We start from the raw sequence: 20,860 nt of genomic DNA, 5'->3' as shown, positions 1-20,860 counted from the left end.
GGGCCACCTCCCCATCGAGAACAACTTGCCCCCCGCGAGCCGGGCGACTCCCCGCCTCTGGGTACCGCGTCTGGCCCCAGCGGCGAGGGCACCGGGCGGCCGCGGTAGCTGTCACCGCCATCTGTGCGCCGCGCCGGGACCAGCGCTGCGTGCGGGTGGCCCCGCGCGCCGGGGAGCGACGAGGGACGGGCGGCGGACCCCATAGGGGGCGGGGGGCGGGGGGGGCGAACCGATGGGGACGAGACCTGCCTCGCCGCCAACTTTCCCCGGCCGGGCAGCCCCGAAGTGAGCGCCGCGGACCAGCCGGGGTCGCGGGGCCCTGCTCTCCGGACGGCGAAAGAGAAAGCCCCCGAGGCCCTTCCCGAGTCGGGATGCGCGAAGCCGGGACCCCCAGGCTCCGCTCCGGCCACCCGGGCCGAGACCCCTCGGCCCTCCGCAGCCCGCCCGGCCACTCCCGAGCCCGAGGCCAGACAGCTGCGACGGCGGCAACTCGGGTTTCGCCAACAGGGCGCAGCCCCTCGGAGGAAAAGTTCCCGCAGTGGCCGCGGGCGGCGGGGCCCATACTCACTTTCTCCACTCGTCGGCCAGAGCGAGAGCGCGGCGGAGAGAAACAGGAGCCCCCACAGCGAGGTCGGGGACCCTCCTCCGGAGCCAGACTTCATTCCTTTTATTTGGGACGAAATTCCCCTTTCTCAAAAAAAAAAAAAAAGAAAGAAAAGAAAAGGGGGGTGGTGGTGGTGGTGAGAGGAAAAGAAACAAGCAAGTCTCAAACTCAAGTCTTCGCACCCCCCCCCCTTTCAAAAAACAAGGGCGAGGGAAACAATAATCGAAGGGAGGCGCCGGCCGGGAGTTTCGCGCGGGCTGCGCGGACGGGCGCGGGGCTCGGGGACCCCTCAGCGCCGGCAGCCGCGGCCCAGGGCTCGGCGGAGTCGGGAAGCCGAGGAGCGCCGGGGCGGGCTATCAGCATCGTCGGCCTCCATTTTCAAACCCGGAGAGGCAGGAGTGGGGGGGGGGGGGAGAAAAAAAAAAAACTGCAGGAAGGGGGGGGGGGGGGCAGAGCCCAAATCAGTCTTGGCGAGGAAAAACAAACCCGACCCCAAACACAGGGAGAGGCTTCCCGACGCCCGAGCCGCCGCGGCGGGAGGGCGCCACGCAGTTCGCAATCTTCCCCCGAAGTCCGGGTCGCGGGAGAGGCCCGAGAGGGGCAAAAATGAGGAGTCGAAATGAATGAGAGGCTGCCCCCTCCTCCTCCTCCTCCTTCTCTCCTCCTCCTCCTCTCCTCCTCCTCCTCTCCTCCTCCTCAGAGCTCCGCTCGCCGCCGCCGCCGCCTCCCTCAGCGCCGCCGCTGCCGCCACAGGCTCCTTCCTAAATCCAGGACACACACAAAGCGGCGGGCCGGCCGCGCCGCGCTCTGCACTCCCGCCGCGCCGGCCCCCGCCCGCGCCCCCGCCCGCCGCGGCGCTCCGCGCGGGGGGCTCCGCTCGCTGAAGGTCAAAGCCGAGGCGCGCGGCGCGGCCGGGGCGCTCCCCCTCGCGAGGGAGGGGCGTGGAGGGCGCGGGAGGGGGGCCGGGAGCGGGGCAGAGGGTCTGCGAGCGCGGGCCGCGGGCGCGCCGGGGGCAGGCTCGCTGGCAGCTTCCCTCCCGCTCGCTCGCTCGCCTCTCTCGAGTTCGCCTGGTGCGCTCGCTCCTCCGCTCCTCCGCTCCTCCTCGGGTTTTTGTTTTTGTTAGGTTTTTTTTCCCCCCCTTCTTTTTTTTTTTTTCTTTTCTTTTTTTTTCCTTTCTTTTTTTTTCCGCTCAGCGGAGTTAATGCTGGTAAACAAGAACCTCAGCCTCGCCGCGCTGCTGCCGCCGCCGCTGCCACACACTGGGGGCTCGCGCGCGCGCGCGCTCCCGGGGCCGCGCGCCCGCGCGCACCCTAGAGCGGCCACCGCCGCAGCCGCGGCGCGCGGAGGGCCCGGCCCAGGCCGGCGCGCGCCAAGAGCCGGAGCCCGGGATCCCGGGGACGTGCGGAGCGGAGCCGGGGCGTTGGGGCTCGAGGTTTGCGAATCGCCGTCCCCGCCCCTCGCCCGCGCCGGCACACGCGCGCACACATTCACACACACACAAACACGCGCGCGCGCGCACGCCCTCACCCCCACCCGCACTGCGCCGGCCAGCCCGCACGCGCCCTGCCCTCCCCTCCCGCAGGATTCCAAAAACAATGCCCCCGGCGCCGGCCCCGGCCCCGGCTGGGTGGAGGGGTGTGGGGAGGATGGGAGGGGGCGGGGTGGGCGGGGATCGCGGGGCCCCGAGAGGTTCATTGAAAACAACAGCGCGGCTGGAGAGCGCGTTTCCCTGGTTCTTGAAAAGCTTCATTGTTTCTTGCAGCTGTTGCAAAATAAATAAATAAGTGTGTGCATGCGGCATTTTTTCGCAGCGTGCTGGAAAGCCCGAACGTGGCGGGAGGGGGCACACCTGGGAGAAAGGGGACCCCTCCAGGCCACTACGGCGGGCACATTCACGCAATTCCGTGGGCCTTCGCGACATCGTGGCTGGGGAGCCCCGAGGTCCAGGCTTCGCCTGGGCTGCTGGACGGAGGGCGCGGCCCCGGGGGGCGAGGGGAGAGCGGCGCCAGCCGCCCACCGCCCGCCGCGAGTCTGGGAAGGAGGGGCCCAGACTGGCGGCCCCGCGAGCCTAGTGCGCATCGCCGCGGCGGCCGCCAGGGGGCGCTGGGGAGGGCTGGCCCGCAGAGTGTCGCCTCCTTCCCTCCGGGGGAGGAAATGTGGGGGCCCGGGCTTGGGGCCCGCCTGGGGCCGGCCGGCTGGGACATTGGGGCCGGGCCTCCCAGCCCCGCGCGCTGCCCACGGCCTGGAGCTGCTCAGGGCTCCACCACGTGGGCGGCTGCGGGGAGCGGCCGGGGTGCGCGCGCGGTGCTGGGTCGCGGGGACCCCGAGACTAGGGGGCGTGCCCGAGGACCTCCCCCTCCCCGAGGTTGGAGGCACGGGGGGCCCGGCCCGGGACCGGACGCGTCTCTTGGCTCGGGTGGAGCTCGATGAACGCGCCGCACACACCCGGGATCAGTGGCCACTGCGGAAACCTACCCGCACCTGCCTCGGGTCCTCCCGGGCACGTCCCTCTTGCTTCGTGTGCTACGTAAGTGACCAGATACCAGCACCAATCCCAAGTCTCCTCTGTGGTTTCCTTAAATGTGCCGAGGAGAGGTTTCCCCGAGGCGGGTCTGCCTCAGGACTCCCGTCTGATGAATAAATGCTGCAGAGACCAGGTCCTCAAAGTGGGAAGCAGTTGGCAAGAAAGGAGTTGGAAATACGTGGACTTTTAAAAATAGCGATTGGGCCACGTGTCGCCTGTAAATGTGGTTCGTTCGTGACTCAGGCTATTTGATGTCAGTAATAAATAAAAAGAAGATGGCTAATAAGAGTTGTGAATGTCTGGATGTTTTGTCTCAAACAATCAAGCTGTTTGGTAGAGAGACTTGTTCTTGAAGGAAAGGTAGATTTCTTCTATTATTCTCTAATTGTAAAATATTCCGTTAAGCATCCTGTCATTGGTAAATAATTATTAAGGAGCTGAAATTATTAAGAGCTGAAAATTAGTCAGAAGCTATCCTAACAGAAACTTAGTCCTTTTATTCCTGTATTTATTCCCTATGTATTTCCCATATTTATTTTTTAGTTTAATTCAGCGAGTCAGTTTTATAAAAGGAAAATAAACTTTTTTTTTTACTTAGGAGAGTTAGTCACATGATGTTTTGTTTAACTGAAGTTCAGCTTAATTTTTAAGTAAAATGTTCCAGTTTAAGATGTTCTTGGACATTAACAATAAAAGAAATATATTAGAATCATAAAAAGAAACTTAAATTTAGCATGCATTGTTTAAAAAGTAGGCATTACACATGAATAATTAAAATTCATTCTACTAATTTCTAAATATCTCTTTAGAGAGTTCCCTGAATGAAGTTGGTCTTGATACTTAACAAATAGACTTTGCAGTTAAGTAAAGCAATATCAATAGTTTATTTTCATTTTATTTGGTATTCAAAATAATTTTAATATGTACCCCTAAATTAAAACAGAAGTGTAGGGCTGATTTTCAAATGCTAATTGTAATAGAAAAGCTTTAAATCCTACCATAATACATTTTTTTATATTTGAAGTAAAAATACACATTGAGATTGTCCCCAAGAGCATAAAAAGGTATATAGATAAGGTGAAATTCATAGATAGATAAAATTGTAGCATTGTTTTGTTTTTGCCAAAATCATTTTTCATTTGTACATTTTTAAAATGTGTTTTTTCTTGAAGTAGTGGGGAATCAGTAAAATTAAGTAATTTTAGACATTAAAGCTAGATGCTAATTTTACATAGCATAATATTTAGAAAAGAGAAATATTAATTTGCTTTTAGATCATAACTTGATCACATTAGACAAAGGTGATTTTGTTTTCTTCAATGATTAGATTCTGCATTCCCAAGTCAAACATTTTTTTTTAACCTTGGAAATAAAATTATGTAGAAAAATTCATTATAGCCTTTGCTTTACATCCTTATTAACAATGAATCACACTTTCGGTTTGTCACAATTTTCCCCCAATATCTTATAGATTCTTCTTCTTCTTTTAGAGCAAAAACTGGTCTCTAGTTTTCATTTTTTAAAAACTCTGTTTACTTGCTAACTATTTTATCTCAAAGTATCTTGCTAAATGTATGAGACATCCCCAAACTGTAACACAAGAAGTGAAAGTATGAGATAGAACATAAATGATAATGACCAGTTGTATATTGGGATATGTTCCCAGAATGGAATATTATTCAATAGCGAAAATGATTAAACTACAACTACACACAACAGTGTGGATGGGTCTTTGAAACACGATGTTGAGTAGAAAAGACAAGTTCCCAGAAAACTATACACAGCATGGCAAGTAAGCAATGCTAAAAAATATGGTGAATTATTTAAAGTAAGGAAATTAAACATATAATAACGTTTTTTGGTTTGGTTTGTTTTTGTTTTTGTTTAGCAAGAGAATTAATGAAGGACACAAAATTCAGTATCGTATTTACCTCTGAGAGCGGGCAGGAGAGAAGTCACATACAATGATCTTGGAAATATACTCATTCTTAGATTCAACGGTGGATTTACAGGTTTCTATTTTATTTTTATGCTTTGTAACTGACACATGGTGTACATATTTTGTATGTATACCATATTTTTAAAGATAATAAAGAAAAATCTAAGATCTATGAAAGAAATCATGCCAGTTTTCCATATGATTTTTCCAGATTCCAACCTGCTTATATAAACAGCTTAGAAGCATTAAGAAACAAACACTAGAATAATTTATGGTTAATCAAGGTCTTATCCTAAACAAGGCATTTGAAAAAGTCTGTACACATGTCATAATGTGACAACAGGAAAATAGATCATGAAACAAAAATGTAAAAAGATTTTAATCACTTGATAGGTAATCAAGTTTATTAATTAGAGTGGATTATATAAACTTTTTAGCAGCTTCCTTGAGATTAAATTTACACATAGCAATTCTACCTCTAGGTATTTGCCCCCCAAAAAATGAAAACATAGGTCCACACAAAAACTTGTATGGGAATAGCTACTTTATTTATAAAGGTAAAAAACTGGGAAATGAAAAAATGCACCAAAAGAAGAATGGATAAGCAAATTGTAATATATCTAGTCAACGTCATACTGTTTAGTAATAAAAGGAATGAGCTACTAATACATGCAAACATATGGATGATTCTCAAAAGCATGATGTTGAGTAAAAGAAGCCAGAGTACACACTGTCTCAGTCCATTCTTAACGAAGTTCAAGAACAGGCTAAACAGATCTGTGAGAGAGAAATCAGAATCCTGGTTGTCCTGGGCAGGCGTGAGAGAGAGGAATGACTAAGTAGAAGCACAAAGAACTTTCTAGGGTGGTGTTGGACGTGTTAGTGTATGCATTTCTCAAAAAAAAAAAACCATCAAACTGTACAGTTAAGGTGGGTGTACTTCATTGAGTGTAATTATATCTCAATTAAAAATTCAGAGGGCATCAGGTAATTTAGAAATGTTGCAGCTGTTCTAAAGGCTTCCCATGATGCTTCCCATTTTTTGCTATAACGTGAGTTAGTGGAGATGACTGACTCTGACCCCTGGCCCACAGCTATCTCTACAGATGCATATACTTTCAGAGGTAGCTTTGCCTGAGATTCCCCTGCAAAGGGTTTTAACTGAGGAAGGCACCCAGGGTCTCCTCAAGCAAAATCCAAGAGCAGAGAAGATAGTAATGAGTCTCTAGGTGGTTCCAGTCCCCACCCAGCAAGGCTAATGCAAGTCCCATCTCCAAGAGATCTGTTTACACTCAACTTGGGAAGAAAATGCCTCTGCACAGACAGCCAGCTTGCAGGGCCATGAAGGCTTACATTCTTCCACTACGGTTTAAAAACAATGTGGAGGTTTCAGAAGCACTGAAGCAAAGACAGCAGGGATAATGTCTCCCTGTGACTACTGCCCACACCATGTTCAGCAAAACATCAATAAGGGAAGTCCCTAGAAACCTCAGGGCTGCCCAGGAGAGCCAGGCGCCCTTGGGATCACGATAGACCCAAGGTGGAGATAGAAGGTGCCATCTCTGCACCAAAACTCTGAGCTTAGCCCTCCATCAGCTGCTATGAGCCTGTCACCAAGCCAGGGATGGACACATTTGACTCCACACCTGGTAATCTGTGTGGAAAATACACATTGCCAGGATCAGTGATGCCTCTGTCTTTCTCACTTGTCATTTGTGGTGGCTAGTTTCTGAGATGGCATGCTCTCTACACCTCCATGTAATTAACTTTCAAACATGTCAATAGTAAGGATCCCTGCCTGGCACAGGGTACAAAAATGATGCTTCTGCATTTTCAAAATGCACCATAGATATACCTAAAAAGTGGGGTTAGATAAGTCAAAATTTTTGTTACCCCAGATTAATGTTACCAACTCTGAGTTGTTTTATTAGAAGTACATAGGGAAGAGACAAGCAACTCTTCTGCCCTACCCTGTCCTGCTCTGCAAAGTTGTGTGACGTGGCGCAGTTCGTGTCACCTCTGTTTTTTTCCTCTATAAAATAACCATTTTGGAGTGAACTTTTCTGCTCTTAAATGCCATGATTTCTTCTTTTTTTAATGTATTTTTTTCTTGTAATAACACGTATATACCATAAAGTGTGTCATCTTAACCATTTTTAAGAGTACAATTCAGTTGCACTCGTTGCATTGACGATGTACTACCTTCACCACAGGTTTTTAATGGATAGTGGTACCTCGGTCCCTCATGCTTTAGCTGTACCAGTCCAATCTTTGCCTTTTGTATCAAGTAATTAATAGTCTATACATCAAGGCACAGGCAACAGCAGTCAAGCTCAGGAAATAATTGCTTCCTAATTCATTTTATTAATGTAGACTTCTCACACATAAGAGTTTCTTAGAGCAGAACACATTTTTAAAAGTCATCTTGAATTCCCATATATATTTTCCTAAAAATGTGGATGTGGAAAGACTAGCAGAAACATCATGAAAGCAGAAAAAAGTGATCCACAAAGGGAAAAAAAAAAGCCCTCACTGATCATGGAGAATGTTCCTCCAAAATATTCTATTTGGATATTAAGTTCTAGCGAAACCTTATTTTGCAGAATATATTTGTGCATTTATTCAATAAATATTTAGCAACTTTGTTGTGCCAGTCTCTTTGTCAGCAGCATATGTCATCTCTGGCCTCATGGGCAGTTCACAAACAAGCAAAATCTTCATTTTCCACAGAAATCTGCTCTGTGGGGAGGAGACCACATTTAGAGGATCAAAGTTCATTTACATTTGTCCTTGGAGGACTATTGATCAACTGAGAACTGAATTCTGATGTAGGTGCCAGAAGAGAAAGGGGCTGGAGACTACATCCCTGAGGAATGATTAAGACAATGGAAAATAAAACAGCTCACCCTACTAGAAGAGGAGCCTTATATGAGTTCTGCTTCAAATACATGAAAAGTGTTCAGCTTGATCCATATAATGACAACAGGCAGGACCAGAGCAATGGAAAGAAAAACGAATTTCTGCTCTTTTTTAAATTGTTTTCTTCTTTTCCACTGGAAATACATCATTAGTGTTATCTCGTGGTCTCTGCTTAGAGCACTGACTCATGTGGAAGGAAATCTCCATCGTTGGAATGTCCATGCAAACACCTGCTGGGTAAACTGTCCAGAGAAGCAGTATATTGTCTGAGAGGATGACAGGGCACACCTGAGTCCCTTCCAGTTCTAATACTTGGGTTCTACTTCTGTGCTTGGCTTGCTGTGCCTGATAGACTGCTGATAGAGTCTGGCTTTGCTTTAAATGAATGTCAATCAGCTTTAAAGTTGAAGATGTATTATTTCAATAGGATATGGAATTTATCTTATATTATAGAACCTCTGATGAAATAGTTCCTGAAAGGAGCCCAAGGCCCTGTTCCAATAGCCTAAAACATCAAGTTAGAAAATCAGGGATGGCTTTCAAACCAGCCATATTGTGAGAGATGGTTGGGACAGGTAGAGACCAAACAGGGGTTACACAATTATGTGCTGGTAAAGGTTTAATAATGGGTTCTTGGGAAGGGGGAGGGCGTGAAGGAGAGCCCTGATTTGTAAAGCTTGTCAATTCCCATTGTGTAAATATCTCTACCATGGCCAATTAAAACTATCAATGTGAGGTCACTGAACACAGTGTTCTGAAAACATGCATACAGGTGGTAGTTCTATATTTTTAAATTAGAGAAGTTGTAGGTTTACAGAAAAATCATATAAATTACAGAGTTCTCATATACCACCCTATTAGTAACACTTGGCATTAATGTGATACATCTGTTACAGCTGATGAAAGAACATTTTTATAATTGTACTATTAACGATAGTCCATTGTTTACATCAGCGTTCACTGTTTGTGTTGTACAGTCCTGTGGAATTTCTTTTTTAAGTTTGTTCTAGTAACATATATAAAATTTCCCCTTTTAACCACATTCAAATATATAATTCAGTGCTGTTAATTGCATTCACCATGTTGTGCTACTATCACTACCATCTATTATCAATACCTTTTCATCAACCCAAACAGAAACTCTGCATATTTAAGCATTAACTCCCCGTCACAGTGATGTTCCAGTACATCACTGGGTTAAAATATCTGAGAAATTTGTGTTTCCTTTATAATAAGTTAAATACATATTCAGGAAGAAAATTAGAAGAATGCAGTCCAAAACCTGGTGACAGCTATGAGCAAACCACACACACACAAAGAAATCAGAACGGTCAATGAACATGAATGTATACTCAGCAACCAGATTGTCACACCTAAGAATTGTTCAGTATTAACTGAAAGAATGAATGGGTGAAAATGAATTCTTTTTCATTGTTGCTAGGAAGATAAATTAGGACATCCACTTTGAAAAGCAATTTGGTGATATTCATAAGGTTAAAGATATACTTACTGCCCAAACCAGAATTATACCCTAAAACCCCCTGATAAATGCACCAGCAGATACATATAAGAATGTTCATTGGAACATGATTTTCAGTAGTGAAAAACTATGAGCAATCTAATTGTTCCTCACTGGAAGGATGAATAATGGTGGTTTGTTCACACAATAGAATATGATATAGTGGTTAAAATGAATGAACTAGATCTAAGTAAATCAACACGGATAAATTTCTAAAGTGTTGAGAAACAGATTGCAAATGTTATATAACCATATGCTACCATTTATGCAACTGTTAACACAAAAACAATAAGCAAATATTGTTAGTGGATACATACATATGCAGCAAAAGTATAAAATATTCATGGAAATAACTCCAGACATTATCATCTCTGGGAATGAAAGGAATGAGAAGGAATAGTGAATACTTTTAACTGTATTAGTAACATTTTATTTCATTAAAAGACAATAGAAATCTGAAGCTAAAGAGGGCAAAATGTTACCATCTGCTAGGTGACTGATATGTATGTCTGCTAGGTTATTTTCTGTACTTTTTTGGCATACTTGGACCATTTTATAACTTTTTCATTGGTCTTCTTGAAATTAAAATGTTTATTTAAAAATAGTTGTGTATTTATAGAATTATTGTGAAGATAGAGAAAAGAGTTCCTGTATCCCACACCCAGTTTCCCCTATTATTAACATCTTACATTAGTTTGGTATGTTTGTCACAGTTAATGAATCAATATTAATATGCTGTTATTAGCTAAAGACCATACTTGATTTGGATTTCCTTAGTTTTTACCTAATACCCTTTTCCTGTTCCAAGATCCCACTCAAGGTACCACATTACATTTACTCATCATGTCTCCTTAGGCTCTTCTTTCTGTGACAGTTTCTCAGAATTTTCTTGGTTTTGATGACCTTGACAGTTTTGAGGAGAACTGGCCAGATATTTGATAGAATGCCCCTCAATTGGGATTCATCTGATGATTTTCTCATGTTTATATAGGGATAATATCCTTCTTGGGGGAAGAACACAGAAGTAAAGTGCCATGCTCACCCCATCATGTCAAGGATACATATTATCAACATGACATCACTGTGGATCCTAATCTTGGATATATGGCTGAGAAAGTGTTTGTCAAGGGTCTCACTGTGAATTTTCCCCCCTCCCTTTTCATACTGCACTCTTTGACAGGAAATCACTCTGTGCAACCCACACTAAGGGAGTGGGGAGCTATGTTCCACCTCCCTAGAGCAGAATATCTACACAAATTATTTTGAATTCTTGGGGAAATTGTCTCTTCTCCATTTATTTATTTAGTTAATCAATTATTTCTATCAGTATAAACTCATGGATATTTGCTTTATACCTTTGAGTTATAAAGCAATACTAATTTATTTATTTATTTGCTTGCTCAAATTGCTGCAGCTTTGGCCCATTGGGAATTCTTTGATTTGGCTCCTGTGTCCTTTTGACATATCCCCATTCTTGTGGGGTGTTTGGTTTGTTTGTTATGTTAGCACTGTCTTACTTTCTGGCACGACAAGATGCTCCAGGCTCATATTGTATATTTCCTGCCTGAGTCCTGGGATTGGTCATTTCTCCAAGGAGCCCAGATTCCTTTTATTGTAGAATGACATTAAAAAACAAGATCCGGGCCCTAGATGTGCTTATTGCTGCTGGGTTTCCACTACCTCTGGGCCCTCTCAGTGAAGAGATACATATGTGTGTATACTAATGTGTGTCTTCACACGTGTCTATAACCACTTCTGTAGTCTCCATCTCTATCTCCGTTAAGTGAAACTCGAGTCCATGCTGATGTCTCCAACACTAATCCATTACTACATGGATCATGAACCTCCTCCCGTGCTTATCTGTAAACTCCCTATAGTGAGATCTCTAACTTCCACCACCCGCTATCCATTTACTTAACTGTTCAATTCATAATTCCTTTTAGAAGGAAAAGGAAAGCTGCAGGGAAATATTTCAATTACAGTATCCAGACCAAGGGTGCAGACATTTGGATGAAGGGAATTTGATGTCATTATCTGTCCAGAAGACAGACTAAAGTGGCCCTCCCTAGGGGCCAGACCACGTGTGCCTTTTGCCTTTCTGATGGGAAATCACAGAAACATGGTGGAAGCGTCCTCTGAGTTCAGGTTCCTGAAGGTGGGGTGGGAGGAATGAAGATCGAGGCAGACCCGGAGGGGATCCTTAGAAAACAGTAGGCAGGAGGGTGAATCCTGGGGCACAAACTAAATAAAGAAAGAAAAGGACAGGTTGGAAATGTTAATTTCTAACAGCAGTTTTTAACCTTTTTTTTTTTTTTTTTTTTTAATAATGGAGCCCTTTGAGACTTGGATGAGGGCAATTAACCCGCTGCCCAGGAAAACATTCATACAGATCAAGCAGCTTGAAAAAAATTCCCATGGTGGGGTTTACAAAGCCCCTGAGCCCATACATGGGTCTCAGGTTAAGAAAAACTCATCTATACCATGTGAATGTCGCCATGGGTAAGCAGGGTGGGCTCAGCGTGGAGACTGTTGCTTCAGCACTGTTTTCAGAGTGACCTAAGTCCCTGATGTCCGGGTCTGCTGCTGTCAGGCACCAGCTCATTTTTATTACCTCCCATTTGCAGCAACTGGTTTTCTATTTTTAGAAATAATAAATATTTTTTTTTCTGTTAAAGAAATCTGTTTTATTTTTTAAGCAAGTCAAATTAAGGAGATATGTTAAGTAACATTTTGATGGTAGGAAACTGAAGTGTTGGAAACAGATACAAAGAGAGATATCTTGAGGGCAATAGAAACAGACCAAGCTTTGGAGCCAGTAGGAAGTGGATTCAAATGCTCATTGCCAGCTGTGTGATCTTGGGTAAAAGAAACTTCTCCCCATCTGTAAAATGGCAATAGTAATTCTTAAGAGGCAGGGCAGTGTTTCTTAAAGTGTGTTCCCTGACCTACCACATCAGAAGCAGCAGAGATGCCTACAAAATGGAAATGCGCAAGCTAAGAGATGTTTTACTGGATATAGTCCCTGGAGGGAGAGCCTAAGAATCTGCATTTTAAAAGATTAAATTATCAGACAGTGCAAGGGTAGCTCCGTGGTAAAATTCTCACCTGCCATGCCAGAGACCCAGGTTTGATTCCTGGAGCCTGCCCATGCCCCGCCCTCCCCCCGCCCCCCACCAAAAAATAAAATAGATTAAATTATCTGAGGTCGTTAAAGTGTCTGTACACAGGAGCAGAAAGGACATTTGTTATTCTTGGCTGCCCAGCATCTGAGCACTGTTTTCCTTTCAATGGGATCCTGAGGGCCCTGCCTAGGATCACCAGGGACAGCTATGTAGGTTGCACACTGCACAATTCTAAAGACCAGTGCTCTGGAATTGTAGTGGGCATACATGCCACCCTCCTCTGAAGTAGCTCAGCTGATCATCTAGCTTGGTTCAGCTAGATGAATCAATAAACTTGCAATAAACTCTGCATTGATCAGGTGCCTAGAATTGGATTTTGTTTGTAATCAAGAACCTTGATGGAGACAGTGACCAGTGACTGCTTTGTTTCCTTCAGCCAAGTTTTACTCAGTGGTGTTCCTGGGGGTTGGGGAGTGCTGCAGATTCCTGCCCCTTGCTGGGAGGAGGTTAGAAAGAAGTTGATATTAAGTAAAGATATTAGTGGTTCCCCTGCCCAAGTTCTAGGTCAGCTCTGCTTCAAGCTGTTTTATAGATTGGATTTTGGCCCAATACTTCTTTTGGGGAAAAAAAATGATTCCACTATATAAAAAGAAAAAGAGTTTGAAAACCACTACCTATTACCAGATAGTCTATGTGTGGGTGTGGGGATGAGGCAGAGAGTGAGGAGGATGAGGGGGCCTCAAGTGAGTGAAGGCTGAGGATTCGCTTCTCCTGCCCCCCACCCCCGATTCCTGGGCGTGTAAAGCTCCCTCAAGATAGAGCAGCGAAAGCCCTCTTTTTAGAGCTAAAAATTGCTGCTAGTTATGGAAATCCCATCACTAGAGTCAGGGAGATTTCTGTGGCCCTTGCTCTCTGTGTAATCCTCAAAGCTGCCCTGCCTTGTCCACCTGGAAGTTGGCTGTGCCCACCTACAGCAGGGTCCTGACCCTGTGAGGAGGGCATTGGATGGAGAAGACGCTCTGCAGAGGGCACCAGGGAGAACGCACCAGAGTCATTCCTATGGGTGAATGGCATGAGGTGCTTTCCTTTGTCATGGGACACCAGCCCATAGGGAAAATGGTGAAGAAAGAAAATCGGTCTGAACATTTCCTAAAGGAAATAGCCCTCCCCAAACTTGCAACACTTGGTGCATAATGCAACGTTCCTCACTTTCCAAATTTTGATGTTTGCAATAAGAGGGTTTAAAAATCTCATGAAATATTTCTTCTTGGTTCACAATTAGGATAGGAGTAAGAGGGGGAGGAGAAGAAAGAAGGCTTTATCTGATGGTTATCTGGGAGGAGAAAGTGCACTGCTCTCAATTTGCCTTTTAGGATGCTGCAGAAATAGGTTGTGTGGGGCGGGGAGGAAAACCCTCTCAATCTTAGGTTGAGGACAATGTAGTCAGCGTGAGGTCAGCGTGAATCAAGAACTGGCTGTGGCAACTAAAATGTGGGAACTGGTTGTAATGTGGAGATAGGGGCAAGTAAGTCAGGGACCACTCAAAAGTCTGTCTCCTTGAGGGGAAAATGGGTTAAAGCCTCACTGGATTCTCAGGATTAAATGAGGCAAAACCGAATACATTTCCATTACATTATATTTACAGTTTACTTCATGCATCTATGCCTAACCATTGCAGTGAACAACTGTGTAAAGAAATTGGTCTTTGATTCCTTTTCCATTGCAGTGGGCATGATAGATGCTAAATAAACGGTCAATTGAGCCAGCCACAAATCTGTCCAACGAAAGACAGTATGTTGAATATACTTATGACTGTCAACCCGTCTACCTGCTTATCAAAGATGGGCTGCTTCTGAGACACTGCTTGTTTGTCATTTTTTTTTCAGTGGACCCCAAGTACAGAGGGCTGAGGTAACCCCTCTTCATTGTCCCAAGAAAGGCTCCTCTCTTATTTTGCTAATTTATTCTCTTTTATTTCCATCCTCCAATCTTATCACCCACCTCCATTAAATTTTTGTATTAGTAGGCAGGTAGTTTTCAAAGCTGTTTCTATTTGCCAAGCTGGGTTATACTAAGAAATGTACAATATAAAGTTTAGAGCAGTGGCTGGGGGCAGGTAATCTGATAAAAGTTATGGAACCTATTCCTGGGAAAATCTGTCTCTATTTATACACACAATTTTGCAAACAATTTCCAAACTCTTTGAACCCCATGTTCATTATCTCTGTGTCGGAAAAAAAAAAAAACTGTGAGAAATAGGGAAGTATTTCTAATGGAGAGTCCTTTAAACAGACTGTGGCTTTTACTCTTTTAAATTATAAAATTATTCTTATTAGAATACTTTAGGGACTAGATAAAAAGTATTTTCAATTAATGCAACATAGATAATGCTCATATATATGTAGATCCTTCTAGAAGAGGATAAAAATAACTTACGTCTATGGAATGGTTTCTCCAGGCCAGGTATCATGCTTGATACACCATCTCCCTTTTTTTAACCCACAGAGGTTGCAGATGTGGAAACTGAAGCATAGGAAAAGGAGAAGAGGCATTCCCGAGGTTAGTCAGCTCGTTATGGTATAGGGTTACAAAGTCTGTCCTCAGACATGGTTAAACTTTTTGGGGGGGGGATGCCATTTACAGAATGAATTTATTTGGAAAAGTAGGGATAACTTCATTCCATGGATGAACTCTAATTCTGCCTTATTGAAATGATAACATTTGTAACAAGTGGAATTAGGGTTTTCTGTGCCATTTATGACTACACCATTGGGTTCCTTTGTCTCTTTGTCTTGGGCTTTCATCTTGGAAAAGAATTTGTATTTGTATAACACCTCATTCCTTAAAGAGAAAGCTCCCTCTTGAGCACTCTTTATTCCTTCACTCCACAGAGCATTGCTCAACACTTCCATGCACCAGGTCCCAGGGAGAGACCCTGCTCATACATCACCGGAGCTTGTAGTCAGGATGATTTTAATACTTTGTTTAGTGTGCTGCATAATAGATTGAGGTTGTATTTTATATTATTTGCAAAAAAAAAAAAAAAGACCCCACTTCCTAGTTACCACTTTTTCTTTCTAGTCTTTTCTCTGAGATATTAGCCACACCGTTACAACTCATAATTTGTATTAAAAACTTGCCTCTCTGCAGTCCATCTCCTCTGTTTCCTACTCATGCTGTTCCCACCACCTGGGCAGACCTTGGCTAATATCTCTTCACATCTTTCAGGAACAAGCAATCCTGATTCCCAACAGGTGGAATTAAGTTTTCTTTCTTCATATCCTCACACCCCTATTTATGCTCTCCTGTTATTATAAATTGTTTGTAGGCAGAATTTGTATCTTATTTCTTTCACCAATGTCCCTTCGTTGGGGGGGCGTAGGGTGGGCACATGTACAGATCAGGCATTCATTAAATGTCTGCTAAACTGAGTTAAACTCCTATATTTTTAACTGGGAAAAATTTTTAATACAGAAAAAATATGGAGAAAAGTATTGCAGAGACACATTACCTAAAAGCCAGAATTGGCAAATTTTCTTGATTTTTGCTTTAGATTTTGTTTAAAACTAAACACTCCAGATAAAAAAGAAACTCCCTTTGTTCCTTGCCCTGGTTTCATACGCCTCCTTCCCCCTGCAAAGAAAACTGTGATCACTACTTTGCCATGTGTATTTTTTATCTTTGTATACGTTTCCTACCTATATTCAAACCTTACTATTGTTTTATATGATTTTTAAATTTTTGCATAAAAGAAACTGTTCTCTCTATTATTCTGTATCTTGCTTTTTAAAAACTCAGTATTATGTTTCAAGACGTATTCAGGTTGATACCATATATCTAGTTCATTTGTTTGAGTTACTATATAATATCCCATGATTTGAACATAACACATGTTATTTATCTATTCCCAAATGAGTGGCATTTAGGGCCCCCTTGTCAAACATTTCACTACAATACTCAGTGCTGCAATGAACACTCTCATATTTCTGTTCTGTTAGAACTAGGGTTTCTTTTGTATAAATTACCTAGTACACAATTGGTAAATAGGGGAATGATGTTGATAGAACACGGAGGTCGTGTTGGCTTACATGTGATTTTTCCCAGCATGTTATTAATTTTGAAGGGATGAAAGAGAGAAGTCTTAGCAATAAATAGAGTTGAAGCTGAAAAATCTACAGATCTCTTCTTTCTTCAGAGCAAATGGTGGCAGGTTTAGTGGCTTCAAAAGCTGCTAAGCTTTCCATTCTACCTGGCAACATTGAGAGTGCAGATGAAAATTAAGAAATTGCAAGCATTTCCTCCCTGTATTAAAGCAATGAACTAATAAAGAAGTCTGTCCCTGAGACCATATTCTTCATTTTGATAGAAGTGATCTCTATTAGAGGTGATTGTTCCCCTACATTTACCTGTTCAAGGAGGAATCAGAGCCCAAAGATTTAAAACTGCAAAGAATGGCAATCTGGAATAGGTGCAAATGTCAGCAATGGTTTAACTGCGCTGTATTATTGCAATGATTTTTAGGAAACATGTTTGCTTTTGTTGGTGCTTGAGTGACAACGTTCCATAGGTTTTGAGTGGTCTACTCCAAACCCATTTTCCCCATATGTCTTGCTATTTTTAGTGGAAGGTTTTGGACACCACAAGATGTTTTCAGGATCAAATAAATCATGTTATTGCAGAAATGCTGATTCTTGTCTCCTTGAGCATATGTGTAAGAGTTTCTCTAGGATATATCCCTTGCAGTAGAATTGCTGGGTCACAGGGACACACATTTTCACCCATTCTATATTTTGCGAAATTACTCCTCAAAGTGATTTTGCCATTTTATGCTCCCATCAGAGATGAAAGACTTGTTTCTCTACTTCCATGCTATTATTTGATATTGTTAGTTTTTTGTTTTTTTTTTTTTTGCATGGGCAGACACAGAGAATTGAACCCAGGTCTCCAGCATGGCAGGCAAGAACTCTGCCCCTGAGCCACCATCACACTGCCCTTGATATTGTTAGACTTTTATTTTTACAAATATGATGAGTATAAAATGCATTCTCATGGTTGTTTTAATTTGCATTTCCCTGATTACTGGTGAGGCCAAGCATATTTTTATATGTTCATTAGTCATTTCAGCTTCTTCTTTTGGGTATTGCCTGGTCAACCAACCCTCTGTCAGTTATTAAGACCGAATAATTTGTCCTCATTGATTTAGATGCATTCTTTATATAGTCTAGTTGTGAGTCCTTTTCTTATCAAATTTCCATTTTTATGTTCAACTCTCAATGTCCCCATTCCATATAGACCTATTTGTTTATATGACAACCTCACTGGATATTTGACTTCCCACTGAATTCAGTCCTTTTTCTGGAATATATCCCAGGTGCCTGTGGTTTTAGATTGTATAATTAGATTGTACTTGAAAAGTTTGAAACTCAGATGCTTATAAAGATTTTTGTTTTCCTTCCCATAGTTCACCCATTCTCTTACTAAAAGAGCCTTCTCTGTGTCCACAAGAATTTCAAAGCAGGCTAGAAGGGATGTCCCCTCTAATTCAAACAAGTGCTGTCCGGAATTAGTTCTCTTACCAGATTAATGCAAAAAAGAGTTTTTTGCAAGAAATTGGAGATTAAACATAGTATTTGAATTGTATGCTTTGTAGATGTTTTAAGCCCAAGAGAAAATAATATACTTTATTAAATTCCATGATTCTCCTTTTTAACATATTCAAGTCGAAAGCACTCAATCATACTCTTTTGATAAGTTACCTAAGCAAAAGTTCTTTAAACAGAATTGAGTTTCAGTCTAAATTTAAAAAGTGACATTCTGATAAAAAAAAATAGACACCTAACTCCTAAAAGAAAATACTTAGAGTTTGCCTGGAACTAAAAATTTCATGTGTGGAAATGTGAGGAAAAGATCTAAGTGTTGGCAAAAAAATTGCAATAAAGTAAACGATGTGGTTTTCTCAGAGGTGATTTTGCAACTTGAAGCATTCCAAAGAGAGTTACTGATCACAAAGTTTCTTTTAGCTTCTAGCCATGGGATGCTTGGCATACACAGAGTCCTTACGGTTATTTGGATAAATTAAATTCATATTGACATTTTCAAAAACTTGGCATATGTTTGCAGCTGATATGTGTGCATGTCAAACAGAGCATTTTGAAAGATTTAATTTTATGACTAATAGATATTGACGTTGAACTGCTGCACCACACTGAAATTTAAAATGTCTTTTTTTTTTCCTGATAAACAGGCAACAAATATCCATTTTAAAAGGCCTGGAAATCCTTATTAAGTAAAATAAAATGCAAACCACCTGTTATCTCCTCAGGTAGGGATAACATACAATTAACGTGCTATTCATTTTCTTTCTATAGGTCATATGTATATATGTAGGTAGGTAGACATGTATAGAATTAAACAGAACAGTTTTCTGCTTTTCTCACTTAATATTATGCCAATGAATAATCCAGTCTTATGGCTGTGCTTTACTTCATGTAAAACTATCAACTATTGTTGGATATGTAAAGTGATTTCAATTATTCTCAATTCTAATAATTTTGTAATTAACATCCTTGTACATAGCTTTTGTGAGCATTTGATCACTTCCTTAAGATAAATTCCTTGAAGGGATTAGAGAAATCAATAGAAATTGGACACAGTGGGATGATTAGGCTTCCTCTAACACTGTGTCTGGATAGAGAGGCTAAATTATTTGGAGCTGTTCCGCTACAGACAGCTCCACTCTCTGGTCTGAAACCCTTAGCAGTGCCATCGCTCAGTGGCTTTACAGCTGGTATTCTTAGCCTGCTACCGAGTCCCCTGCAGCTACATCCAGGAGCCCGGGCGATGTTTTCCAGCCTCTGTCTTTGCTCCTGCCATTCTCTTTGCCATGGAATGCTTTCCCTCACCCTCTTCCTCAAGTGCAGACCCGTTCACTCTTCAAGATCCCTTGGGGCCAGAGGTGGAACAGGTCTGGGCCACCAGGGAGAAGGAAAACCAGAGGTACAAACACAACCCGCAGATGGACAGTTGGGATGAGGTCTTTGTAAAATAAAGCTTTGAGGGGAGTCTGGGGTTTGCCAAAGGGACAGGGATGCTGTCTGAAACAAGCTGGGGTAAGGATCCTGGGTCAGAGGAAAACTAGCAGTGGAGGGGCAGGGGACAGGGCTGCTGATGCACAAGCCGGGACAGGCTTGAGAGTCGGGGGTGAGGGGCTAGGTGGGGTGGGCAAACAACCCCCATTGCCTGGAAATGGGTGCATTTTGCACTCTAAGCATTCAATTCTGTAACAGCACTCAGATTTGAAAATAAAAGAAATAGCCTCTTTAGGTAGTATTAATAAATAACTTGGGATTGCATAGTACCTTTAACATTGATAGACGGTATCTAATTTAAATTTTGTTTGGCTTCAGAACTACTGTGTGTAATTGTTAATGCAGGTATTGCCATCACAGTCACCCCATTTTATCTGAGTCTCAGGAAAGTGATGTGACCTGCTTCCCCGCCACACCACCTGGACAAGACAGGAACTCATGCTTTGGACTTCGGCCCCAAGCACAGCTTAAGCTGGTCTCCCAGACATGGAGCCACCCTGATAGAACTTTCCTGATGTGAAAATGTCATGTCGAGGTGCAAAGTGGAAAAAGAACTGACTGCTAAGAGGACCACTTTCAAACGGTTTCTTCTGAAAAGACTTCAGAGAAGACCCTGTTTTTCCTCTTTTGAAGGAAAGGGGTTAAAATGCACAGAGGTGTGATGGCAGTTAATCTTATAATGTCAACAGACGAAAATGGTGAATGATATCTTAAAAATCAACAGTTTAGGAAATATTTTAACAATAAATGGTTTAAGTTAAATGTTCTTAAAGAGTACATATATTTCATTTATGTTCATTTAAAAAAAACCTGCTGTCTAACCTATCATTCTTGTTCCTTGCAGTTTTTAGAATTGTCTTGGTATTTTGTTTTGTTTGCCTGTTTTCACCAATAGCGCTTTATTCAAGAGCAGCACTGGGTTGGGGTTTGTCATATAAAAAAGAAATTCATATGGTCCTTATCACCAAAGTCTCCTTTGACTGAGAAGCAAAGAAACAGTGGCCCTAAAAACCCCTACCCTCTCCCACATGCTTCTGGGAACAAACCACACACACACACACACAATATTAAATAAGAGAGAGTGGAAAATGGTGCTTTTTAAAACATTGAAATGTGAGTCAGTGTTCTTTACATTTTAAACAAAA

General features: G+C 42.9%; 1 protein-coding gene across 1 annotated transcript in view; it reads right to left on the bottom strand.

Annotated features, from left to right (window-relative positions):
• The window catches only part of IGF1R (insulin like growth factor 1 receptor), a 300,530-nt gene extending 299,670 nt beyond the window's left edge, over positions 1–860 (bottom strand). The window contains exon 1 of the mRNA XM_077124072.1: positions 569–860. Coding sequence (XP_076980187.1) covers positions 569–662 — 94 coding nt within the window. The 5' untranslated portion in view covers positions 663–860. The remainder of the gene's footprint in view (positions 1–568) is intronic.
• Positions 861–20,860: the final 20,000 nt, after the last annotated feature.

This window comes from Tamandua tetradactyla, chromosome 12, assembly GCF_023851605.1.
Source record: "Tamandua tetradactyla isolate mTamTet1 chromosome 12, mTamTet1.pri, whole genome shotgun sequence".
Lineage (NCBI taxonomy): Eukaryota > Metazoa > Chordata > Mammalia > Pilosa > Myrmecophagidae > Tamandua > Tamandua tetradactyla.
Note: the sequence above shows the minus strand (reverse complement) of the source record. Positions and strands in the feature narration are given on the sequence as shown.